Below are 23,349 nucleotides of genomic sequence, written 5' to 3'. Positions count from 1 at the left end.
CTGTTGCTGGTCAGGTGCTGCTCCCATTGAGCACAACACACCAAATGGGCTGTGTCATCAAAGTGACTGGAGTCCTAAAGTGTTCCAGGAGTTTCAAGTCTTGTTTAGGTATCAAAGAGCTACTTATATCAATTCTTTCTTACTAAATCTGGTTTGGACTTTATTTTTCTACTCTTAGGAGTGAGTGAAGCCTTTCAGCTTCTGCTCATTCTCCTTCTCTGTTCCCTTTCCTGCTCTCTCCCCTCCTTCCCCCTTTTTCTTTCCCAAAAGAAAGCCACCACCAAGAGGATTTTGCAAGAGGAAAGGAGTTTTCCTGCCTGGCTTTGGGTGCCCCCCCAGGTGAGGGTTTGGCTGGGCCTTGCCTCTTTGGGGACATTGGCATTTGCTATTCCAGCCGCTCCGGCTGAAGCTCTGCTCATAGGTTTTCCTGGTGCCATGTTTGGAAGAAGAGTTGGTCTCCAGTTCCTTTAGCAATTAGGAGGTGACTAAGAACTTGCCTGCATTTCCCTGCTCGTTGTGGTGCCCTGCAGTGAGCTGCTGCAGCAGGAAAGGGCTCAGTGTGTGAGGCTTCAGCTCTGGGTTTGGTGTCTTGTCTGTCACCTTTTGACTTGGCCTTATCCCTGGACACTCAATTAGTTCTACTCCAATCTCTGTGGACCTGTGTGGATCAGGTTCACTGCTTCCAGGCATCCAGAACAATCCATGCCTCTTGGGGCCCTTGCTCCAGCGGTGTCAATGGGAGCTGGAGGGGTGGCAACAAGAAAATGGAGCCTGGAAAAGAGCATTCCCACAAGGCAGGAGGTAAGCCCTGACGTGAAGGAAACACCGTTCCCATTTCCACTCTCTTCAGCTGAATCGAAATGGCTATTTAAAAAGTGAGGTACCCAAGGAAGTCTGTAAAACACCCAATAGCAGGTGGTGCTGGGTGATAGTCCCTTATCTCTGCACCCATCGAGTGACGAGGACTCCGCAGCGTTGGACCCAGTGAGTGAGGTTCTGCTGAGAACACTCTATCATCAGCCTTTAGCAGTGAAGCTCTGACAAAAGTGGGTAACAGCCACCCCCCAAAAGGCGCTTGTTTCTTTCCAGTCAGGTTTGGTGGAGCCCGGATGAACAGGGTGAGAGCTGTGGAGGTAAGAGCTGCGCTCAAGGCAGTCTGTCTCTTTATCCCCTCCCCTTTCTCTGCTTAATAGCCAAAAGAAGTAGGAGTTTATGATGGGCTCTTTGCATTACAGTGCCAGATTGCTGGAGCTGAAGGGATAAAGGCTCATTTTAGAGCTTTCAATGGGAGATAAGAATGAAACCTTGATGGAGTTTTCAGATAGTCTTGAAATGGATTCTGACAGGACCCGTCTTGTCCCTTTTGGAGTACAAACACCCAATTTCACCGCCTGGAAGGAGCTGACATTCAAGAAAGCTTTTCTCTTTTCTCCTCTCTTTAAGTTCAGCACAACACTTGCAGTGGGGTGATGCTGGTTACTCCTCCTTGTTTCCTAACTCACTCGAGGTGGAGACTTGTCAGTGGTGGCTGCTGAAGCCACGTCCCCTGTGCTCCAGGCAGGTGACACCATCCTGAGCACCAGGTTTGCTTCAGCCGGAGTGGGGCTGGACTGAGCAGAGCCCAGTGCTGGGGCGGGATGCTGGTGCACCAGGGCAAGGTCTCTGTTGTGGCTCTTCCATAGGGAAAGGTGGGCAGCAGTGGCTTTTCTTGTAGTTTGCTACAAATCCTGAAGACTTTCCAGGTCCTGGAATCAGTCGGACAATGGAATCATTGGATTTTATACCTAAGGCTGATGTTGCTGGAGGTAGGAGCAGTTTCCCCGCCATGGCCTGTTTGCTGTGCCCGGTTCTGAAACAGCCGTGGGATCAGGAGCTTTGAAATGCTTGTGGGAATTAAAGGAAGTAAAGCCAAGGCATTCATATTTAATAGGATCTCAGCAAATCCTGGCTCCAGCAGAATGAGGTGCTGCGGTTGGACACGTGTCCCTGGCACTGCGGGATGCACACACACACACGGGACCACCGGATGAGCTTCACGCACAACATAAGCCTAACATGTTGTGGGTTTCAGTGTAGAACAGTGAAATACCATCTGTGCCAACGCCGGCACGGGGGCATTCCCTTCTGTGGGTGGAGGGGAGAAAGGAAGGTGACATTTGGAACAGCTTTTCCATACCTATTCCTGAAAACAGGAAGACTGTGGCTCATGGTGCTGCTTTTCCTGAAGGATCCCAATGGGGAGATGATATTCTCCACAGAACTTGAATAATCCTGGCATAACTTGGCGCAGCTCAGCTCAAGTCTCACCCGTGTTGGCTCTGCATCATAACTCTGATTTCCCGTCAAGTTATGCTGCAGGATCCTGGGTAGCCCTTGCAGTTAAGGCCAGCATTGACTTAATGCCTGGAACTGATGGAAGATCACTGGTCTGGAGGGACTGTGTGGGCTGCAGTGCAGGATGGAGCAGGAGCATCACCCAGAGAAGCTTCTGGATTGTGTATCAACAGGTCTTAATAGATTCTGCAAAGACTCTTTGTGGGCAAGCTCATGAATAGGCAAAAAAGAAGCCAAATGAAGGCGGAAGGTGGGGTGGGAGGTGGAAGCAGAGTGTCTCTGGGGGTGGTCTGGTGCATGGCACATCCACGCGCTGTTCTGGGGCAGGAAGAGCTCCACAATTCCTCAGTTCTTCAGAAGATCAACTTTTTACGTGACAGCCTTGCTAAGTCTTACAAGTTGGGATGTGCAGCAAGGCTGGGAGCTGGAGCAGAGCACACCTCCACACTGCTCACCTCCACACTGCTCACCTCCACACTGCTCACCTCCACACTGCTCACCTCCACACTGCTCACCTCCACACTGCTCACCTCCAGGCTCCATTCCATGAGCTCCTGTTGAAGGTAGTTCCGATGCCTCTGCTTTTCCTCCTCCCTTTAGCAAAGGTATCCTGAGAGGGATGTAGGGATTCCTCTGGCTGGACCAGAGACTGTAAACCTGAAGGTGATGCTTTAACAAGCAGCTTGGGAAGAACAGCGTGTGAATCCTGTCGGTTGAGACCTGATGGGTGACTTATTCCTGTGTGGAGCCTGAGAATTATGATGATGAAGAGCAGAGAGGTAATTAAAGAACTCATCTGAATATTGCGCATGTTATTGATCCCTCGGGACATTTAGATACACAAACCTGATAAGAAGATCTCTTTGCAAAGGCTGCTGGTGGAGTTGTGACACCCCGGGTTGTTTTCTACCCAAAATGCCTTCGTGTTTTTGTGCAAGTCAGATGTTGCTTTACACAAAGCCACTGAAATAACCTTGAGTCTGAATTTCACCCATCTTCAGCATCCCTTTGCCTGTTCTGGCTCGAGGGACCCTTCCAGGTTTGTTACCACTGCTTTGGCTTGCTCAAGCCCCAAAATCCCCCCTCGATCCCACAGGTGACAATGACACCTCGTGTTGCCTTTCCCCTTCCCACTGCGGGACCAGGGGGCTGAAGATGAGCCCTGCAGCGTTCCTGCTTTCAGGAAAGCCGTGCTTGGGGTGCCAGGGCTCCCTTTTGGTCTCAGGTAGGGGATGCTGTGTGCAACCACATCAAGCTGCGTGTGAGGCTCGGGGCCGAGCTCCTGCTGGTGGCTGTGCTCTGTAAATAGGTGTGGGCCTGGGGCCGTGCCAAGCTGCTGGCTCATTCCCTTATTTGGGGCTCTGAGCAGTGTCATTCCCTGCACACACCCTCGGCCAGGTCTGTAAATCACAGAGTTGGGGAAACTGAAATTATTCACTTGTGGGTTATTAACGTGCTGCTGCAGCTGAGCGGAGCAATGTGTCATCAGAGGAGGATGGAACCCCGAGCTCCCCCCAGCAAAGGACAGATGAAAGGTTCCTCCTGTGTTTCCAGTCCTGATGCCACTTGCTTCAGTCTCCATCTCTCCTAATGCGAGATCCAGAGCTTTCCAGTCTTCTTCCTTAAGTCTTGTTGGGCGCTGGGTGAAGGAGGGGATAAATCCATGCACACATCCCTCTTCCCCTGATCCCCATTCTGCCAAACAGTTCTGCGCATGCATTTCTTCACTCTGGCTCTTTGCATAGAGGGGAGACACCCGCTTCCCCTGTCAGAAACACCCTCTGCAGCTGAAAACCAGAGCATAGTAATTCCAGTTCTTGAAAAACATGTTTATCCAACAAGCCACAGAGACTGGCACCATTAGGGGATGAGATTGCAGCTGATTAAAACCAGTTCACTGCAATTGCTTGCTGAGGATGGAGGAAGCTGGGCAGGGTTTGTCCTCTCAAAGTGTTTTGGGGGTGCAGAGCCCATGGTGTTGAACTGAATTGATCCGGATGAGGAGTATTGCAGTGATGGAGCCCTTCATGCTCACCCCGGTAACTGGGCTATAGTTCCAAGCGTGCTGTCGGAACACAGAGAACCCCCAAACCAACCGCTTTTGATCTTGGAGTCTCTCCTGTCACTTACCAGAGGATGTTCCAGATCCTCCTCCCGCTGCTGCCCCTGACGCTCGGGTGTTCTGTGCTGTTCCTGCACTCAGCCTCTTGCAGAGGTTCTCATTCAGTGACTCAGCTCTGCCCATGTAGTCCTTATGAAGATTAACTTGGCTGGATGTGAACCAGACGTATGGAACTGTTGGGACCTGGCTCCAATGCAGCCTCTTAGTCGGGGGATTCATCCTGTCTCTTAACTCCTGGTTCAGTTTAAATTCCTCATTGTACAATTAAGGGCACAAATAGTATTTTTCTTCTCTCTGTTTCACTCCCAGACTTCCCTAATTCCCTCTTATAGCTCTTGCTTTGAGTGCTACCATGACATTACATTAATGCTTCTGGGTAAAGGACTACAGCTCCCAAACGCAAAGCGAAACAAAGCTGGTCTACCCAAAAGGTTGCTCTAAGGTTCTTTGTCTAGAAATGTCCCCTTTTGGAGCTCACTTTCTAACATGTTGTTCATACATTGATGAAACTGAAGTGTTCGGAGCTGTTTCCTGTGGCCTTGTTGAGGAATAACTGTGTGAGAGATCTGAGGAACCTGCCCCTCTCTACCCCATCTGAAGACACAACCTGTGTTACGAGTGACAAGCTGCCTGCTTGCGTCTGCTCCAGCCTGTAGTGGTGCAGCCCCACACAATCACGGGTGTTGCTGTTCAGGAGTAGCCAACCACAGCATGATGTGGGAGTTCGGAGCCTGCCTGATGCTCTGAATCAACCTGCAGAGAGATGTGCTCCCTTTGTGCTGACCTGGGGCTCCGCGTCGCGTTTTGCCACGCAGCAGCTCTCAACCCTCCTGTGTTTGCTGTGGGTGCTGCGGACCAGTGCCCAGGCCAGCACTACTGCAGGCTCTGGTTACAGGGAGCCAGATTTGCAAGGGCTTGAATAGCAAAACTCCCTGGAAGAGAGAAAAACGCAGTTGGGGTTGGGGTTTCTTTATGAAGTGCGTTAGTGGAACCTCTGGATCTTTGCATCCTGCAGGTATCCATCCAGCCGCACTTGGCTGGGTTCTGGGTAACGTCAGGGAAAGCACAGGTAGATCAGGGGGCTTGTTTGGGGAGCGAGGAGGGAGCTTGGTAACGTAATAACTGAGATGCTGCAGACTGAGGAATGAGGGAAGTCAAAATGCGCTTGCACTTTGGTCTGAAAACAGTAAGTTTTGACTGCAGGAGATTAGATTAGAGCAGTGTGTTCGAAAAGCTTCAGCCGGGGTTTTCTGGAGAGTGTTTACCCCACGATTCCCTGCTTTCCCGCACACTGGCATGTGCGAGTGGCAGGATTGGAGAGGGCAGAGTAGAGCAGCTGCTGCCAGGAAGTGCTTTTCCTGTGTCTGACTTCCCGCTGTTCCCTCAAGCGATGCTCTCCCCATCTATGGAGCAGCTTAACCAAAGGGGTTACCGCAGGCCCTGGCTCCCCTGCCCCACGAACACCAGCACTGGTTGAAGGGTGTAATGTAAATGCTATTGATGGCCCAGGAGGGGAGTCCTGTGCTTTACCTCTGGCTCCTTTTTTACTGACCATTCACCTTCCAAAAAGTCCAGGAGTTTCCTTATCTCCGTTCGTTGAGGAGGGAATTACAGCAAAACTGCCAAGCTCTGGTACCTGTGACATAGTTTTCAAGCCTTAATCTTCTTAGAGAATCCACAGCCTGTCTTGTTCTGCAAATGTAATGGTTTGAAACCCTCATTTGGGGCTAAATCTTTCTCTGGAATTCTATGGGATCGTGATTTCTCTGGATGGTGTTGATGAGATTCAGTAACTTTGCTAAAAAATGGGATCCCCAGTGTTACAACCTGCAACTTGCACCATCATTTCATTGAGCAGAACAGCTCCAGGAGTGATGAAGCTGGCTCTGAGCAGCTGGATCTGGGCGCTGTTGTGGTGGGTAGCAAGAGATGCTCTTCAGTGTCTCTCGTTTCTTGAACATTTCCCTTCTGATGGCTTAAAAAGTTGCTGTATCGGGATGAGAGCCACGATTCTGAAATGAAACAGAGCCATAGAATCCCAGCCTGCTTTGGGTTGAAGGGACCTTAAAGCTCCTCCAGCTCCAACCCCTGCCACGGGCAGGGACACCTTCCACTAGAGCAGGTTGCTCCAAGCCCCTGTGTCCAACCTGGCCTTGAACACTGCCAGGGATGGGGCAGCCACAGCTTCTCTGGGCACCCTGTGCCAGCGCCTCAGCACCCTCCCAGGGAAGAGCTTCTGCCTCAGAGCTCATCTCAGTCTCCCCTCTGGCAGGTTAAATCACCGCTGCTGCAGTCACTTCTGCTGATGGAAGTGCAGTCAAAACTTCGAGCAGCTCCTTGGGCAGAGTTTTTCTTCCCGGTATTCCTCAGGCATGCCGGTGCCGACGCTCTGCTGGGTTCCAGCGGGACCTTCCCTGTGCTGGGTGCGGGTGGTTGGTGGCGCTGGTCCCGCGGTGCTGAAGCGGTTAAACAGCTCTTGTGGTGTCCTCACAAGAGGAAAACTATTTTCGTCCCGTGCCAGGAGCACTCTGGGAGTTCAGAGCTGCAGCTCCTTGGGAATGGAGCCTGGCCAGAGCCTGGAAACACGACGCGGTGGCTTCGGCTTCCTGCACCCAGAGCGTGTCGGATGGGGTGATCCTGCTGATCCCCAAAGCACGGGAGCACTCGGATGGGAGGGTGCTGCCGGGCTCAGTCCAGAACCGTGTTCCGTCGGGAAGAGGCTCCCTCTGTCCCCCTCCATCCTCCCGGCAGAGCAGAGGATCCTCCTCTCCCGCCGCAACCTTCACCAGTCCCGTTCAGCAAGGATCCAACAGGCAGAATAATTCCCTTTATTTCTTCCTCTCTTTAATTCCCTTTCCCCAGCAGTGTCTTGGGGCTTCCTGCTCCCGCAGCAGTGGCCCAGCTCCCGTGCACCGGGGCTGTGCTCTCGGGGTTGTCACGACCCGGTACACGCCGTCTCCTCTCTCTGTTGCTTTCCCTCATCTTCAGCCATGAAGAAGTGTTTGTTCGTGTCCAGGCCAGATGCACGAGGAGCAGCGTGGAAATACTGCCCTATCTGTCAGGTTTTGTAGTGCTGCTGAAGGCCCTGGAGTAGCTCTTGCAATGGTTTTCAATGGGCTTCTAATTAGGAAAGCATCGGACTAATAGGATGAGCTATAATTAGCAAGACCTGCCCTCTAGATAGCTAAGCAGGGACTAGAATACAGTTGTAGATCCATTAAGTTTCTCTACGTGCACTTTGGTAGCAGTTTGTTTAACCTGTTGGAACCTTCTGGGGTGCTTAAAATAGTAAACCAGAGAAAACGTTGTGGCACAATCCTTTGGGATGAGCTGAGCTCTGGAGTTTGCTCCTGGGGTGGGTGTCAGAGGTGGGGGGGACCCTTCACAGCCCTTCTCCCCCATGCAGAGAGGAGGACTAGAGCCTGGGGAGCTCCTGTCCTGCCTTGTGGGCAAGAGAAAACAGCTCGGCAGCGTTTGGAGGAGGGAAATGACTCGGTGGTGGCTCAGCAGAAACAAGAGCCCCAGCTCCAGGGAGGCGCCTTGGCAGCAGCGAGCATCCACCGCTGGGCTCCACCTCCAGCCCCGCGCTGCTGCTGCCCCTGCAGCACCCGCTGCTGCCCGCGGGGTGCTCGCCCGGCCCCACGTGCGGGCAGGCTGTGGGGAGCGGGCTTGGCTCCTGTGCTGCTGGTGCAGGCAATGGCTGGTGTGGCGAAGCTCCCTGACCAGGCTGTGGGCTTCCTCCCGCCGTGCTTCCATAGGGAGAAGGAAGGTTGGGATGTCCCCCGCTGCAGGGGCAGGCTCATAAAAGGAGTTCTGTAAAGCATAAGCAAGTGTTGACCAGCAGAACCTTCTCTGCAGCAAGAAGCAGGTAACGCATGAGCGTGTTCCTGTAGAGTTAGTTTTAGGTGTTGTCCTGCAAGACAAAAACTTCTCCAAGAAGTCGCTTGCCCCTTTCTCTGCCCCATGGAAGCCTGTGCAGGGAATAGTGATGTGGGACCCCAAAAGGGTCTTGTAGGTCTCTTCTGCCTCGAGGGAAGCTGCTGGTGGGAAATGGGAATGCTGGTTCCAGCAGATATTTGGGGCAAACCCGAGATAGCAAGAAGCAGTTGGTTTCCTCTTAGAATATTAACATAGGAAGCAAAGACTAAAGAAATGGTAAGAAGAGCAGTAACTTTAAAATACTGTTATATGTGCTTTTTGGTTTTAACCCGAAAGCATCTGGACACAAGCCTGACCTGCAGTTCCTTTCCTTAAAACCCTAGGATGCAACATTCCCATCTTCCACACAGGTCCCAGTGCTGAGGGGTGACCCTGTTCGGGGTGGCGGAGGTGCCTGCCTCGGCTGCACTAACCCCTCTTCTCTCCCGCAGGATCCTCGCTCCAGCCACTTTCCACCCGGCCCAGTCAGGATCCCACCTGGAACCCATGAACTTCACTGACAGGTAGGAGCTGGGAATAAGATGGGGACAAGTGTCTGATATTGCACATGGGGAGGTGGGCTGGGAGGGTGGAACTGGCTCCTGGTCTTTTGCACCGTCCGCTCCTGCTTTGTCCAGGTTCAGCTCGGGTCAGGATTCGGTTCCTGTGCCTGCACCAAAAGGCACCTTTCACTTAGTGCTTGGTGCACGCTCCAGAGTAGGTAAATCTCTTTGACTTAAGGGGCAGAGAAGTTTCGCTTCCTCCTCACTGGGCTGTCAGAGCAGCTGCACAGTCTTGTTGGTCTTGAACACGAGAAGCAAAAGCAAACGCACAGAAAGCCCTCCCTTGAGGCTTTCTGTATGGTTTGATCATTTGTGCAACCCCCAGAGAAAAAACCTGGGAATGGAAATGCCATTTCTGTGGCGATCTTGGAGCTCTGGCAATGTTCAGCTCGAGGAAAGCCCTCCTGACCCACTGTCCCGTGTGTGCTGCTGCTGCCCTGTTGTCAAATGAGGCAGGCCAGGAGCATCTCTGGTGGGGTTTGGCTCTTTATGGCAGACGTGCCCAGACCTTGTGAAGCAGGGCCGTGTTTCATGAGCTCAAAAGGCCAAGTGAAACCAGAAAACCACCTTTCCTACTGCCGTCAGGGGTAACAGTGAGAGCAGCCAAGAGCGTCACATGTAGATGTCTTGACCACAGCGATGGCAGTTTCTCTTGTTCAGTGGGTTATCACCATAAGCCACCTGCAAAACAGTTGTAGAGGATCTTATTTTGCCAATTCAACTTGGTATCCAAATACTGCGTTTTGTACCAGAATCACACCCGGTATTTACCAGCTCCTGCACTGAGGAATCTCCCTGCTCTTGGGTAATCCAGAGCCCAGACATAGTCATTACCAGACTTCCTGCCCAGGAGTTTCTAGACAAAAATAGATCCATAAAACTTCAGGGAGAATTCAGGTCAAACAGATCCCTCGTGCAGTGGCTGGAGGCAGCACCCAAAGCAGTGGACCTTGGAGTTCACATCATCTTGGAGTTCTCTTTAGAAGACTTAGGATATGGCTTTGGGAAATAAGACGATTCCTTAGTTGTTCAGATCTTTCTTTTGGTGCCTTGTCCTTGGGATCCACTTACACCGATTCCCTCTCTGTGGCTCTGTTACATGGTTTATCTTGGCTTGAAGGTGGGAATCCACCGTGCAGCACTTGATGCTGAAGCCGGTTTGGATGCCCGGAGAAGCCTCCCTTAAGTTTCCCAAATGCAGAAAACCCAAGGAATTGCTTGTATTAGAATATGCACAGCATGTGGTGCTGGGAGAGCTGATTGTTGTTGTGACTGAGTATTTAAAGATGCTAATTTTGCTGCTGTTGCATTAAAATCAACGAACCAACCTAGATCCCTCCTCTCATAAGAAGCATACATTAAATGGAGAGGAGGTGGGAGAAGGGCTGAGGGTCTGATTGCAATCTACGTCCCTTAATGTTGAAATCTCTTCCCATCCAATACAAGTTGAAATGTAGTTGTAGGCCTTGAAGTGGGAGGTTTTGGAGTCAAAATAAACCCTGGATAAGCAGTTTGGGACTGAGGAGTTGCTGTCTGAGAGGGTCAATGTGCCTGGAGAATCCATACCTGGAAGGAAAGCAGAGTCTTTCTCACCATGGTGGTTTCTGGTAATAGCTGGTGGCTTTTAACCAAAAGCCTTTGCCTGAATCCTTTGGCTGCCTCACGTGAGGGTGGTTGAACCCCCCCTGGTATTGGACAATGACCCAACTGCATCCTGAACCAGGCAGCTCATTCCTGAAAACTACAGCGATGAATCACGATCCCGGAGCATGCGGAAAGCTGGGAGCAGCACCGGGAATCGGCGTCCTTGTGGCAGGGCTGAGGAGTCAGGGCTCAGCTTCAGGCTGGATGCTCCCAGTAAAACACTGCTAAAAGGTAGTCAGGAGAGAAAAAGTGGTCTTTTGATGCTGGTTTTTAGTCGCTTTGTGGTGTTTTCTTCTTGTAGTGAACACTTGTGGAGCTGTGATGAAAACGGAGCAAATCCTGGATTGCTTTTCCCAGACAACAGCTCTTTTCCATGCACACAGCTCCGTGTTTAATCTCATCTGTGTGGCTCATTCAGCTTTCGGTCACGAATTGTGAATGCTCCTCTCTTTGTTACACAGAGCCCTCAGATAGTGCTTAGACTCGGGCTCGCACACGGAGCCAAACTTGGCTGTAATAGCGATGATGTTTTTTAAGGTGAGTTGACACAAATAGTGCTCAGTGGGACCTCGGCTGCCAATTCCTGGCTAAATACAGAACTCCAGGTCTGTGGTGCTCCCAGCTCCACTTCGGTGCCTTCCTACAAACGTTTATCTGTTCATTTCACAAACTATTCAGCCCGAAGCAGGCTGGCTTGGTTCCTCCTGCGCTGGAAGGACTGTGACATGGGCACAGTGTGTGTCGTCCCAGTGCCTGGGCACTCGCATGGCAACGAGAGCAGGTTCTGCCAGGCTGGAGGTGCGGAAGGAGCAGCCGTGGGGATGTCGGGGCTTAGGTCCTGGTAGCCCACGTTTGCCCTGCGCCCCTCCAGCTGTTTCTTGGGCTGGCATCCCTGGAGCGACGCTCTGCTGCTGCTGGGCCGCTCGGACAGCTTCCCCCAGGAAACTCCGCTGGGCTCCTTCTGCATTGACCCGCAGGCGCTGGGCAGAGCGGAGCCCCCCGGGCGCCCTCGGGCCGGTGACAGCGGGGCCGGGAGTGGCGGGAGCCCGGCGAGGGAAGGGTTAAAGCTGCCATTTTGTTATGTAACACCCTTAATGGACATGTCGTGAATGGCACCAAAATGGCAGGAGTTAACCCTTGGTGGGCCGCGGTGCAGCAGGTACCCCCCGTGGCTGTGGCGCAGCAGGTACCCCCCATGGCTGCGGTGCAGCAGGTACCCCCCATGGTCCTGGTGCAGCAGGTACCCCCCATGGCCATGGTGCAGCAGGTACCCCCCATGACCACGGCGCAGCAGGTACCCCCCGTGGCCGCGGTGCAGCAGGTACCCCCCATGGCTGCGGCGCAGCAGGTACCCCCAGCCTCTCCGCTTGTGCTGCTGCAGCAAGCCTGGTAGCATGGGGAGAGCAGATCTTTCACCCACCTCTGGCTGCTCTGTGCCTTCCGCAGGGGCAGGATGGAGTTCTGGTTGAATTCAGGTGTGGGGTGATGATTTCCCCCCCCCCAGCCTGCAAACTAACCACAGTTCTCCTGCTGGTGTTTTAGTTTAGTCGTTAAATACATGAAATGTTATTCTTTGGCTTTCTACAGGTTTATTTTGTTAAAGATGTACGTGATCAGGTGATGAACTTCTCTGTGCGTGCACGTTTATGCAGATGCACATGTGAGTACACGTGCACACTGCAGTACAGACACACACATGGATGTGTAACAGTTTAATGACTTTTTCCAGGGCATTTCACTTGTGGCTCTGTGATTAATGAGTATATGGGGGGGAAAGAGTTATGGCATAGATGATATTAAGGTCCTTTCCACCCTAATGATTCTATATCAGGAACATAAGCTCAGGTGAAGCAGTGACTTCCCATTGAAACTACTTACACCCTGCTGTGAGGAATTACTTCCTAGGGGACATGGGAGTGATCCGAGGTGGCTGCATGGGCTGCACCGAGGCCTCTGGTGTGCATGTGGGGTCTGTGCCACTGCTCACTGTCACCGAGTCTGTGATCACCTCCCTTCAGAAAGCACTCACTGAGGGGCACTGGATGTGTCTGAACCTCCCTGTTCCTGCCTCTGTAACCTTGGCTTTTTCATTCCTCAACTTTCCTTTCCCCCCTCTTTTGCTGTAAGAGTTTCCAGATGATGCTGGGGAAGAGGGTTGTTGAGCTTTGCTTTTGGCTACCAAAAGGAGTGAGGATCGTGTGGCTGCAGTGGGCTCTGAGCCCGCTGTAGATGGTCTGTGCTGGACCCATCTCTGCTGCCCAGCACTACTGATGGCTCCAGGACAGCATCAGGATGCAATTTTAACTTCATCCCTTTAACTTCAAATTACCAAGTTGTGCAAACCAGTGGGAAAGTCAGAACCGCTTCTCTGTGGAGGAATTGCTTGGAGTTTGTACGAGGAAGTGATAAATCCCGAAGGGGAGAGGAGGCGATACGGATAACTTGGTGTGATGTGGGGAAGGGTGGAAGTGTACATCACAAACAGCAAGCAAAGGGTGTTGCTGCTGCTTTTAAATGTGGGTTTGTCTTCACGTTGCTTCTGCATCAAACAGAAGCACAAAGTAACTCATTTCCCAAGCCTTAAACTGGAACGTTGTGAGGGGTTTTCTCCCAGCGGAGGCAAAAGCAAGCAGGAGCAGGTGAGTGCTGCAGCATCCCCTCTGTGAGGGTGTCCTGCACCTCCCTGCTGCGACACACACTGCCTGAGCCAAACCAGGATTGTGCTCTTGCTGCTCTGCTCTTTGGAGGGCAAAAGGGTTTGGAAGACGCCGGAGAGCTCTTTTGACCCTTTTCCCAATGGAAAGCATACAGGTGGCATTACAAGCATACACAGTGTTTACCAGGCTAGCATGAACAGGTCGTGAGCTCAAGTTTGGGGCTTTTGCTGTTGTCAGTGTGCTCAGAGGGCGGCGGAGCTGCATGGAGAGGAATTTTTGCCAAAGTTTCAGGGTGACCAGTGTAATGGCCTGAGTCTGAGGGGTGTACAGTCGTTTATATGGAATACTAAACTGCCTTTTGAATCGATGGTGGTAGTTAATCTGTTACAGCGATAGCACTTACAACTGAATGTTTGCTGCTTAGATCCTGGGTGCTCTGCCCTGGGCTGTGCCATTCCTTGCCATAAAAAGCAGAAGCTTCCATAAACCTTAAAATTTCCTATGTAATCCTTGCTTTCTCTTCCTTCTTTCAAACACAAGGTGTAGTCGAGCTGAACTGAAGCTAGTGGTGGTGATGGGTTCGTGTTGCTCTTAACGGTGGAGAAGCAGAAGTGAGGATTTGGGGAGTAGCTTCAGGAGTGTTGTGTTATCCTGGGAACAGCCTGGATCTTCGGAACCATGCAGCTGGCTTTATTCTTATCTAGTGGAATCAGTTGGTGCAAACGCGATCTCCAGAAATCCAGCAGACTTAAGGGCTGCTCGCAGTGTGTATGGGCAAGGCGCTGCTTCCTGGTGGTGGTGAAGCCTCTGTGGTGACTGCTGTGCCCTCCTCGGGTGATGGGGATTCAGCCAATTCCCGGATTTCCCATCCGGGGAGAGTTTTGTTCCAGGTGGGTTTGGGTTCCTCCGGCCTCCTCTGTCCTGCAGGGAGCTGCTCGTGTCCCCTCCGTGAGGAGGACGCCGTTCCTGCGGGCGCAGGTCTCTCTGGGTGCGCTCCTCCTCCTCCTGTCTTCCAGGGCACCCGTCTGGGTTTAACCTCTTCCTACAGGCCTTGGGTTTAGGCTGTTTGGGGATGGGGTTTGTAGTCTGCTGTGATCCTGCCAGGGCCTCACCTAAACTGCTTCCCGTGCCTTCAGACTTGCAGGAGATGGGGCTCCTCAACGCAGGCGATTCCCATCAAAGTCTCTGACATTACCAGTTCTCATCTCTTCTCCTGAAAAGAGGCAGAACAGTCACCTTAAAGAAATCCTTCTCATTATTTTACCCTTTTTCTCCTCAGTGCTACGGGAATTTTCCTTTAGGTATCTCAGCATCTGTGTCCATGTTAGCAAATTGTTTCCTGGGGCTATTTCGTGAAAGGGTTGAACTAAGGGACCTTGGGTTTAGGGCTCATCTACACTAAATACAGTGTAATCACTCCTGTGGTTGGGGAACTGTGCAACCAGATCTCTCTATGACATTATAAATAAACCTTGAGCCTGCACTTGCAGTCTTCAGACTTAGCTGCAAAAATCTCAGGACAGTCTCGTCCCAAGGTCTCACCAGTAACATGGATCTTCACAACAGCTTCAGTTGGTTACAAATAACCCCTCTTCTCTCCAGCAATCACAGGCCCCAGTTGCTGCATTGTTGGGACAAGATGCTGTGAACTGTGAACACAAAACTTGGGCTGGATTTGGATTTGCAGCAAAGTTGTGGCAGCAGCAGCAGCAAAGGGAAGCGGAGTTTGTTGTGGGTGGCTGATGCGGAGGCGCTGGTGGCGTTACAAGGCGAAACGGCTGTTCATAGGGAATCGCAGGGTGCATGATGTGATGTCCTTGAGGATTTGTACTAAGAGAGGGCTTTGTTGGAAGGTACATGCTGTGTTTTCATCAAGGTTGTTAATCTGTTCAGCCTGACCTTTGTAAGGAGTTTGTGTACGAAGGGTTTGCCCCTGGAAACGCTCCAAGTGGGGTGCTCAGTGCCTGCCTCTCTCCATCACTCCAAGGTGAGCTGCTTGCTTAGCCAGACAGCAGGTACCCAGTGAAGCACTTGGTGTGCATGGCCTGATTCTACGTTAGGATTTGAACTATATTGATTGTGTTTTAAACCTTAGTGCCAAGAGGAGATTTAGCTCATTTCCTCTGCTTGGGATTTAAGTCAGGTAAGCGAGATTCAGCCCTGAGAGTTCTGCCTGGCTGCTCTGTGTGAGATGTATGAAATACCCTGATACAGTTCCAGATAGTGCCTTTCCCTGTCCCGCTCCAAACCGGGAAAAGCAGAGTAGAAATACAGCATCATGTCAGTGTTGCTGAAGTTTGGAGCCTGAGTGCCTGACACGCTGCTCGCTGCAGCGCTCGAATCAGCACCAGCTGCTGGAGATGCTGCTTCTCATCCCTGCGAGGCTGGAGAATAGCAAGATCCTGCAGATGACCCCAGAGCAGGGCTGAAGGGGGTCTCCTCCTGCCTAAGCTTCGCTGGGGTCGCTGTGACGAGCAGCACACCTCGGGGTGTGTAAGGCAGCGATGGCTGCGCCGTGCTTTGTGCCAGCCCCGCGGTCGGGTGCTGAGCCCGGGGAGCGCGGCTCTGCCTGGCCGGGCTCAGGCTCTGCTGCTGCTGCACCGGCAGCAGGGATGCTCAACCCGAGGCGCTGCTGTGGTTAAAAGCTGCTTTCAGAGGGCTGGAGAAGGCTGTCGCTGGGGTACACTGAGCTGCACCATGCTGCTGCCTGCCTGCCTGCCGCTGTTTGCTCACCCCCATAAACACCAACATGAATTTCCCTTGCTGTCAAACACTCTTTTTGGTCACTATTGTATCGTCCCCCCCTAAAAAAAATAGCCCTATTTCATCTAACACCGTGCAGAGAAACTTGTGGTCACTTGCATGGGGCTGCCACTGTGAAATGACAATGTCACATAATGCTGATGTGACGTTGTTGAATTGCGGGGGGGGGCGGTGTGTGGAAGGTGAGCAGAGGTTAATTATGTTGTGTAATTATGTTAATCTCACTGCTAAAACCCATTGCAAACACTTTGTTCCACTGGTGTGCGTCGGCCTCAGTCCTGGAGCCCTTTTTAAAGGAGGAGAGAGAAACGGGAGATGGGAGGAACAGTTAAAATGAATTAATGGATTAAAAAGGGGGGGGTGGGGGGGGTGTTTCTGTCCCTCTCCCCCTATCCCACCCCAGGTCACCCCCATGGTGCCCTGTGTCCGCAGGCAGCCGGAGGGGAGCAGCGGGTGAGGAGGAGGAGGAGGGTGAGGAGGAGGAGGGATGCGGTGCCCGGCCGGGGTGATCCCGCTGCGGGTCGCCTGCCGCCGGCTCAGACTGGTTTCTGGAAAGTGCTTTGTCTCGCAGGCTGCATCCTGGGAAGGGTCATGTGGAGCCCAGTGATGTCATGGGATCAAAGCCTGACTCAGCTCTGCGCCCGCTGGGAGGGAGGGATGGATGGATGGATGGATGGGTGGATGGATGATGGGTGGGTGGCCGCAGGTACCGGAGTGCAGGCTGGCAGAGCCCACCAGGAGCAGAACTTCCCATCCCTCCGGCAGGCGAGGAGTTAAGCCTGGTTCCCCTGAGCCCGGCGCTTCCGCCTGGAAAAGCCTGGCTCCTTCCCCAGGAGGGGAGAAAGTCTCAACTTGAGTCTCACAATGGCAGTGCCTTAGCGCTGGCAGCAGGCTGTCAAGCAGGATGGAAGCGTCCCCTCATGCAGGGTGTGGTGGTCCTTCTCCCCATAGTGTGTGATTCCCGAAACTTGGAGCCAGGCTGAGGTCCTCAGAAAGGCATGGCAGCAGTCCCGGGAGATCCTAATCTGGCATTCTATAATTGCCTTGATTTGCATGGGAGGCAAATACATACGGTCCTCCTGCCTTTTGGTACAGAGCCAAACTTCTCGTGTGGGGGTTTGTCTCTTCTCCTGCGCTCTGATGCAGGCTGTGCGGTTTTCTTTCTCCTGGGTGATTGTAGTTGATGCTCAGTGAGGTTCTTGTGTCTGTTCTTGTTTGGCTTTTGTTTGTTTTTGCTTAAGATGAGAAGTGCAAGTACAGTGATGCTGGGTGCTTAATAGCTTCAGCCTGAGATGGATGTTGGAGATAGGCTACGTGAGCACGCCAGCAACACTTTCATTGCTCTTTCTGAGCTTCTTTTGCAGTAACCACTGTCCTTTGCCCTGGTTTGAAATGGAGGCGTTTTGTCCAACTTCACTCTCTTTCCCAGCGTGTTGAAGTGGTTTGTGTCTCCTCTCTCCCCAGCGCCTCACAATGACAGAGGAAGCATGCAGGACACGGAGCCAGAAACGAGCGCTCGAACGTGAGGTACCGCACAACGATGTGGACAGCAAGAAACTGAAAATGGAGAAAGGACTGTTGGGCACAGAGATCAATGCTGAAGGCGACATGAAAATCAAAGCAGATCCTGGAGCTGGCAAAGTGCAAGGGTTATTAAAAGGTGGAGAGGTGAAAGCAACCATTAAGGTGGAGGTTCAGACGGGAGATGAGCCTGTGGACATGAGTACCTCAAAAAGGTGAGTTACAGCCTCTGTGCTGCAGTCACACTGTAACATCTGGGATACCAGCACAGCGAAACGTGCTCAGTTGGCACAAGGAGGAAGTTCTTTGCATCTTAGAGGTGGAGAGGATTACAATTCCATGCGTGTGTTGCAGCTCTGGCTCTTCACATGAGATCCAACAGCTACTCCTGGAACTTCCTCGCTGGTTTCTCCTCCCCAGGCTTTGACAGCTGTGATGAGCAGCTGAGTAAAGAAACACAGTCTTGAATAGAAAACTGTACACGTTACTAAGAGGATGCTCTTTGAGCTACTGATTGAGATTTATGTGAGCAAGAGTGGTTTGGGTGTTTTGAACTGAGCTCTGATAAAGGGAAAGTAATAGGTTGTAATTGTCTAAACAGAGGAGTTGTAATTGCAACTCGATTCTTCCTGACGGAGCAGGATGTGGGGATACATCTGAGTATCTTTTTGAAGGAAGTTGTGGATTTTGACACTAGAAGTGTTATGAAAAGCCAGCACCTGGCTGCAGCAGTTCTCTGGAGGACAAGTTCTCCTTTGAAAGTCCAGCCTCCTTGAGATGCCTGGATTTTTCCATCTGAAAGCACCAATTCAAAGTTCCTTATGCTTGTGTACGAGAGACACATGTGAGTTGAGGGGTTCTGACATACAGATTTACAGGCATCACTTTAAAGCCAGATTCCAAATCTTCTGCCATATTTCTAACTCAGAACCTGGCTGTACCAGCATAAAAAATTCCATCAAGAAGTTTGTGGCCCTGCTGTGAGCCCTTTGAGGGCTTGCTTTTGTCTTTCCAGTGCAGTAAGATCCAATACATTGAGCAGGAAATCTCAAAGCCTCATTTATTCCTGGTTCTGCTGCTGGGGTGGTGATTCCTGAGAGCTGAGACCTGCCTCTGCTCTCAGAGAAACCCCTGCTCACTGGGATGTTGGGTGTTGGAGCAGAGCAGGTTGGAGAGGAGGAGTTGCAAACACCAGATCCTTATCACAGGAATTACTGGGAGGAGGGTGCTTATGGGTGCTGTGAAGAAAATGGGCATCTTTGATGTTTAATGGGCATTTTGTCTGTGAACTTCCCCAAACTTCTGATGCTTTTCTAAGAGAAATGCCTTGCAAGAGCCTGATCGCTGCTTCAGTACCTGTAAGACAAGCCCTCCTCCATCAGTGGGATCGAGGGAAGGTGAGGGCTTGAGGGTTTAGGTCCCTCAACCTTCTGCCAAAGGCACAATCACACACGTTGCTCAATTTGCTGTTTAGGAGGAGCTTGTGTCTTGCACAGAAGCAGTTATTGGGGTGATGGGTGATTCCATGGCAAGCAGTTGTATTGTGCTGACAGGGAGTGACTCTCTGGAGGTGTCTCTTGGCACATCACCACCCGAATGAACCCAGGTATGCAGGCTGGTTTGATGAGGAATATCTACAAAGATTGCTCATACCAAAAGGTGAATACATTAGAATCAGGGATTCTCCCCCTCTGGTTGCAGTGCTTGCCCCCACACGCTTGTGCTCTCTGTGAATTTAGCCTATCTTTGAAATGGGTGCCAGTGTTTCTGCTCTGTTGGTGTCTGTCTCCCTTGCCAGACGTGCAGACAGGGTGATGATGAACAAGGGGCTGCACCCTTCCAACTTCCCCGAGAGTGGCTGGAACAGTAACTCCTGTTTCCATGAGATGGGAGAGCATCCTCTCTCCGTGCAGTGTTCCTGTTTCAGGTGGTAACAGGATAGTGTTGTATTCAGTTTCGGCAAGGAGGTGCAAGAGGCTTCCCCAGACAAAAACTCCACTTGCAGCCTGATCCCAAGCCCACTGATGTTAATCGTGGTAAATACAATTAGGAATTTCACAAGGAGAAGCTTTGGATGCTGTTTGTAAGCTGGAACTCCTTTCGTAAGGCCTGTCTCTATAAAATCCTTAATAGAGAGGAATTAAACCCTGAGTCATCTCCAGTGACAGGAATGAGCCCGAGTGATTCTGCAAACTTCAGGGAGCAGCTTCCCAGGCTCTGGAGCTCTGCTCCTGCATCGTGGCAGTGCCGTGGTCCATGCGTGGCTCTGAGCAGCTGACCAGCCTCGGGATGCAAATGCCTCCAAGCGAACGCGATCTGAGCCTGGAGATGCCTGTGATACAGAGGAAGCTTGTCTCTGGCTGAGGCTGCGCTCTTGCATATGTACAGTTGGCATTTGTAGGGAAGGTGGATCTTCATTTCATCAGGATTTTTTGGTTGTTTTGTGGGACTTACCTTTCCAGACCTTTGATCTGCAGAGGAATGTGGCTCGGAGCCTCACAAGCACTTGGCTCTTTAAAGCAGCCGAGCTGATTTTCTGAGCTGATGAACAAAGAGCTGTTGCTTAAAAGGACCAAAGTGCTACAGACTTCTTGGGTAGGACTCCTGCTTAGTGTTGTGTTTGACTTTTAAACTTCCTTAATGCTTCTAGAACTGAAAACATAATATTTTCCTTGGAAAAGAGGGCCAGCAGCAATCGCAGTTAGCTGACGTAAAGCCCACTGACTGAATGGATTCTCATCCCGAAATCAGTTGAGGGTTTCAAGATCTGAAGTACAAAGCTGGCAATATTTCTGCCTTAAACTTCAAAATACATTTCTCTCATTTTATTTTCTTTCCTCCCCTCCCCCCCTAAACCTTAAAGTTAAATTTAAAACCAGGGTCTGGTTTGAGCACGTTTTCTGATGCCAGAAGAAACAGAAGGAAGTCTGTAGTGGTAGAAGGCTTTGATGAGAGGTCACACAAGGCCAAACCAAACTCTTGCTCCTCTGCCTGGCATTGTGCAGCGCTGGGATGGGAGCTCGCTCCACTGGGGTGTAATTACCCTGGACCTACTGCAGAGATGGAATGGGGGGAAGGACGTGTCTGGTTTGCAGTGGGGTGGTGAAACAGCACCATGGAAAAGGCTTTGCTTGGGAATACTCTGATTTACAGCACTGTGGGTGCTGGAGGGAAAGAGCATTTGTCAAACCTGGTCAAATCCTGATGTCTTCTTGTGCTTTCAAGCTCTGCTTTCCCTGTCCTCTGTTCTTCATCTCTCTGTTCTTTCCTTCCCCTTCATTGCATGAGCTTCCCACCACATTTGAGCATCCATTGTTTCCCGCTGAGGATGGGGCTTCCTTCTGGAGCCGTTTCTGGATCACGCTGCCTGCTGCACATTGCTGCATTCCGGTACTCCAGGCACAGCTCCCTTCACCTTCAGTATGGATTCTGACCCTTTTCCAAGGCTTTTTTCCTAGTACTATTTCCTGACCCATCCGGTGTGAACACGTTGCATCCACTGGACTAGTTCAGCTCAGGATTGCTGGTGTACTCGGTGAGGTTTGGCAGAGACCAGGAGCAATCCTTCCGGACACGGCTGTGCAACTGGCTCTGGATGGGAGCTGCTGTGCTCAGACAGGTCTGCGAGGACAAATTATCCTCTCTTCTGGAGCACTGGGATCCCTCAGGAGCAGTGCACTCTTATCCCAACTGTAGGAAAGCTTTGCTCATAGAGGTGTGAGGGGTTTCCGGGCAAGGCTACTGCTTGACCCCGTGAGCAGCTGTGTTGTGCTTGGTTGTTGTGCTGTGCTATCTTAAATCCTTGGAATTACAGTAACTCCCTGAATAGATAACCTCAACATGTGTTTCCCTTCAGGATTCTAAACAAGGAGGCTTCTCAGTGTGCAAGGAGAGAGTGAGGACATGGTGGTGTCACAGCACACAAGCAGGATGGCAGTGGTGAGGGTGGCACTGTTAATAGAACACAGATACAAGAATTGGCTTCTATCTGTTATTCCCAGTTCTTGCTTTGTCTTGATAGCAATCCTGGGATGAACATGTCCTGTGGAGCCAACTGGTTTTTAGGCAGTTGAACATCTTGCAGTTCTTCTTACGTTTCTCTATTTGCCGAGAGTGGGACATCAGCACGTGAACTTATGGAATCTGTATTAACTGTGCCTTGACCAAAACCAGTTCAGGGCTGGCCGATAACCAGAAACGAAGCCTGGGCAAGCTAAGAAGCCTGCATGTGATGTGCTGGGGTTGTTTTCCACAAGAGCTGCTTGTGCCCATCTATTGTCTCCTGATTTCTGGGATGCTCAACTATCAAATAGACCCCCCCGCTTGAAGATCTTGCTTCTAGAAGCTACGTGTGAGCTGCTGCTTCCATGAGGCGGGTGCGGAGCTCGAAGGCATCACTGTAGTTAGTGCTCTCAGACAAATAACCTCTCTGAACTCCTTAGTTCCTTTAACTTTACGTCTTGGTGGTTCCGATTTGTGTCTGTGACATGTTGCACTGCTCTGGAAGCTCAGAACCGTCACGTTCTCTTCCTGTTACACGGGATAGTGAGGAGTAACATTGGTTAGAAGTTGTTGGATGGAAGTTGGCCCGGTGGCTGCGCTCTGGGTTTTCAGGTTGGGGTTTGGCCGCTAAACGTTGGAGCTCTGAAGGATTTCAGGATTTGGAGTGGGTTTGGTTTTGTTTCATCTGACCAAGTCACATTGAACACTTCCTAAATGAAGGGATGTGACTGGGAAGCTCCAACGTGTTCTGAAGCATGGGGGGATGCAGCTGGTGCTGCTGACCAAGCTCTCTGCTTTACTGGGATTTACTGGGAGCGGTGTTCATGGCAGAGCCAGAGAGGAGCAGTAAACTCCTCTCTTTCCATTAGGAAGCCTGGAAATAAGGCACAGCCCCGTGCTTTGGATCTCTGCAGCTTATCTGCGTTGTGTCTGCGCCTCCTGGCACGTGTTGTGCTAAAGGATATTGTGACAAAATTGATGCCAAAGTTTCTTGGGCAGTTTTAGTGGTTTATTTGAAATGCAGACAGACATTGTTGGAGTCCAGTATCCTCCCTTCGGTTCAGAGGAAGGGATGGAGTTTGTTTGCTTCAGTTTCACACCACAGTCACTAGATCCATTGCAGCTTCTTTGATTCATGGAGATAAAACATCTCCAGGGGGAAGAAAAGAAAAATCCCCACTGCTTTGCTCTTTCTTTCCTTGTTTGTCTTCCTTCCTTGCCAAGTATTTTTGGATGAGACTTGTTGAATGGACTGAGGCAAAACTGTTGCATATTTGCTAATGCAGATGAAGCTTTAGCCTGAAGCAGTTGTGGCGCTTCCCTCGGTTACCTGCGGATGGTGGGATGTGTTGGGATCAGCAGGATGAGGCTGGGGAGGTCTCCTGCTCTGCTCTGGGGCATGGCACATTTCGGGTCAGTAGTTCTGTAACTCCAACCAAGTGAGCAGCACATTGATTTTATCCTTGTCTCTCTTTTATTTGGAAGAGCGATCGAAAGGGCATTTTGGAGCACGGGCAGGATCTGCTCTGTGAATGAAGCTCATTCTCTGTGTAATGCCTCTGGAGCAGTATGAGGAATGCAAAGGCTGTTTGTTGAGATACAGGAGCTCTTCTGTTAACATCCTGAAGCTCCTGAAGCTGCAGCACGAGCCCCCTTTAGTGAAACCCTCACCAGAGCCAGTAGTTCCTGGGTGTCTCTTTCTCTTACTACTGTTAAGTTTAAGCTTCGTCCTCCTTGGTTGTACTTTTGTACTTCATTGGAACTTCCATCCTGCAGGAAGGGGAATCTGTTAGAACAGCTGAGTGCACCCCTGAGCTTGATTCCT

General features: G+C 51.2%; 1 protein-coding gene across 7 annotated transcripts in view; it reads left to right on the top strand.

Moving 5' to 3' along the window:
• The window catches only part of GATAD2A (GATA zinc finger domain containing 2A), a 54,843-nt gene that overhangs the window by 15,511 nt on the left and 15,983 nt on the right, over nt 1–23,349 (top strand). For 6 of the 7 annotated variants that reach the window (XM_030509242.1, XM_030509241.1, XM_030509236.1 and 3 more), the window contains exons 2-3: nt 8,827–8,898; nt 17,466–17,737. In XM_030509242.1, the coding sequence (XP_030365102.1) occupies nt 17,475–17,737 (263 nt within the window). In that variant the 5' untranslated portion in view covers nt 8,827–8,898; nt 17,466–17,474. Of the gene's footprint in view, nt 1–2,934; nt 3,114–8,826; nt 8,899–17,465; nt 17,738–23,349 lie in introns of all 7 variants that reach the window. The other variant, XM_030509239.1, reaches the window with a different exon arrangement.

This window comes from Strigops habroptila, chromosome 20 (genome assembly GCF_004027225.2).
Source record: "Strigops habroptila isolate Jane chromosome 20, bStrHab1.2.pri, whole genome shotgun sequence".
NCBI lineage: Eukaryota > Metazoa > Chordata > Aves > Psittaciformes > Psittacidae > Strigops > Strigops habroptila.
This window is presented reverse-complemented; position numbering and strand designations above follow the sequence as displayed.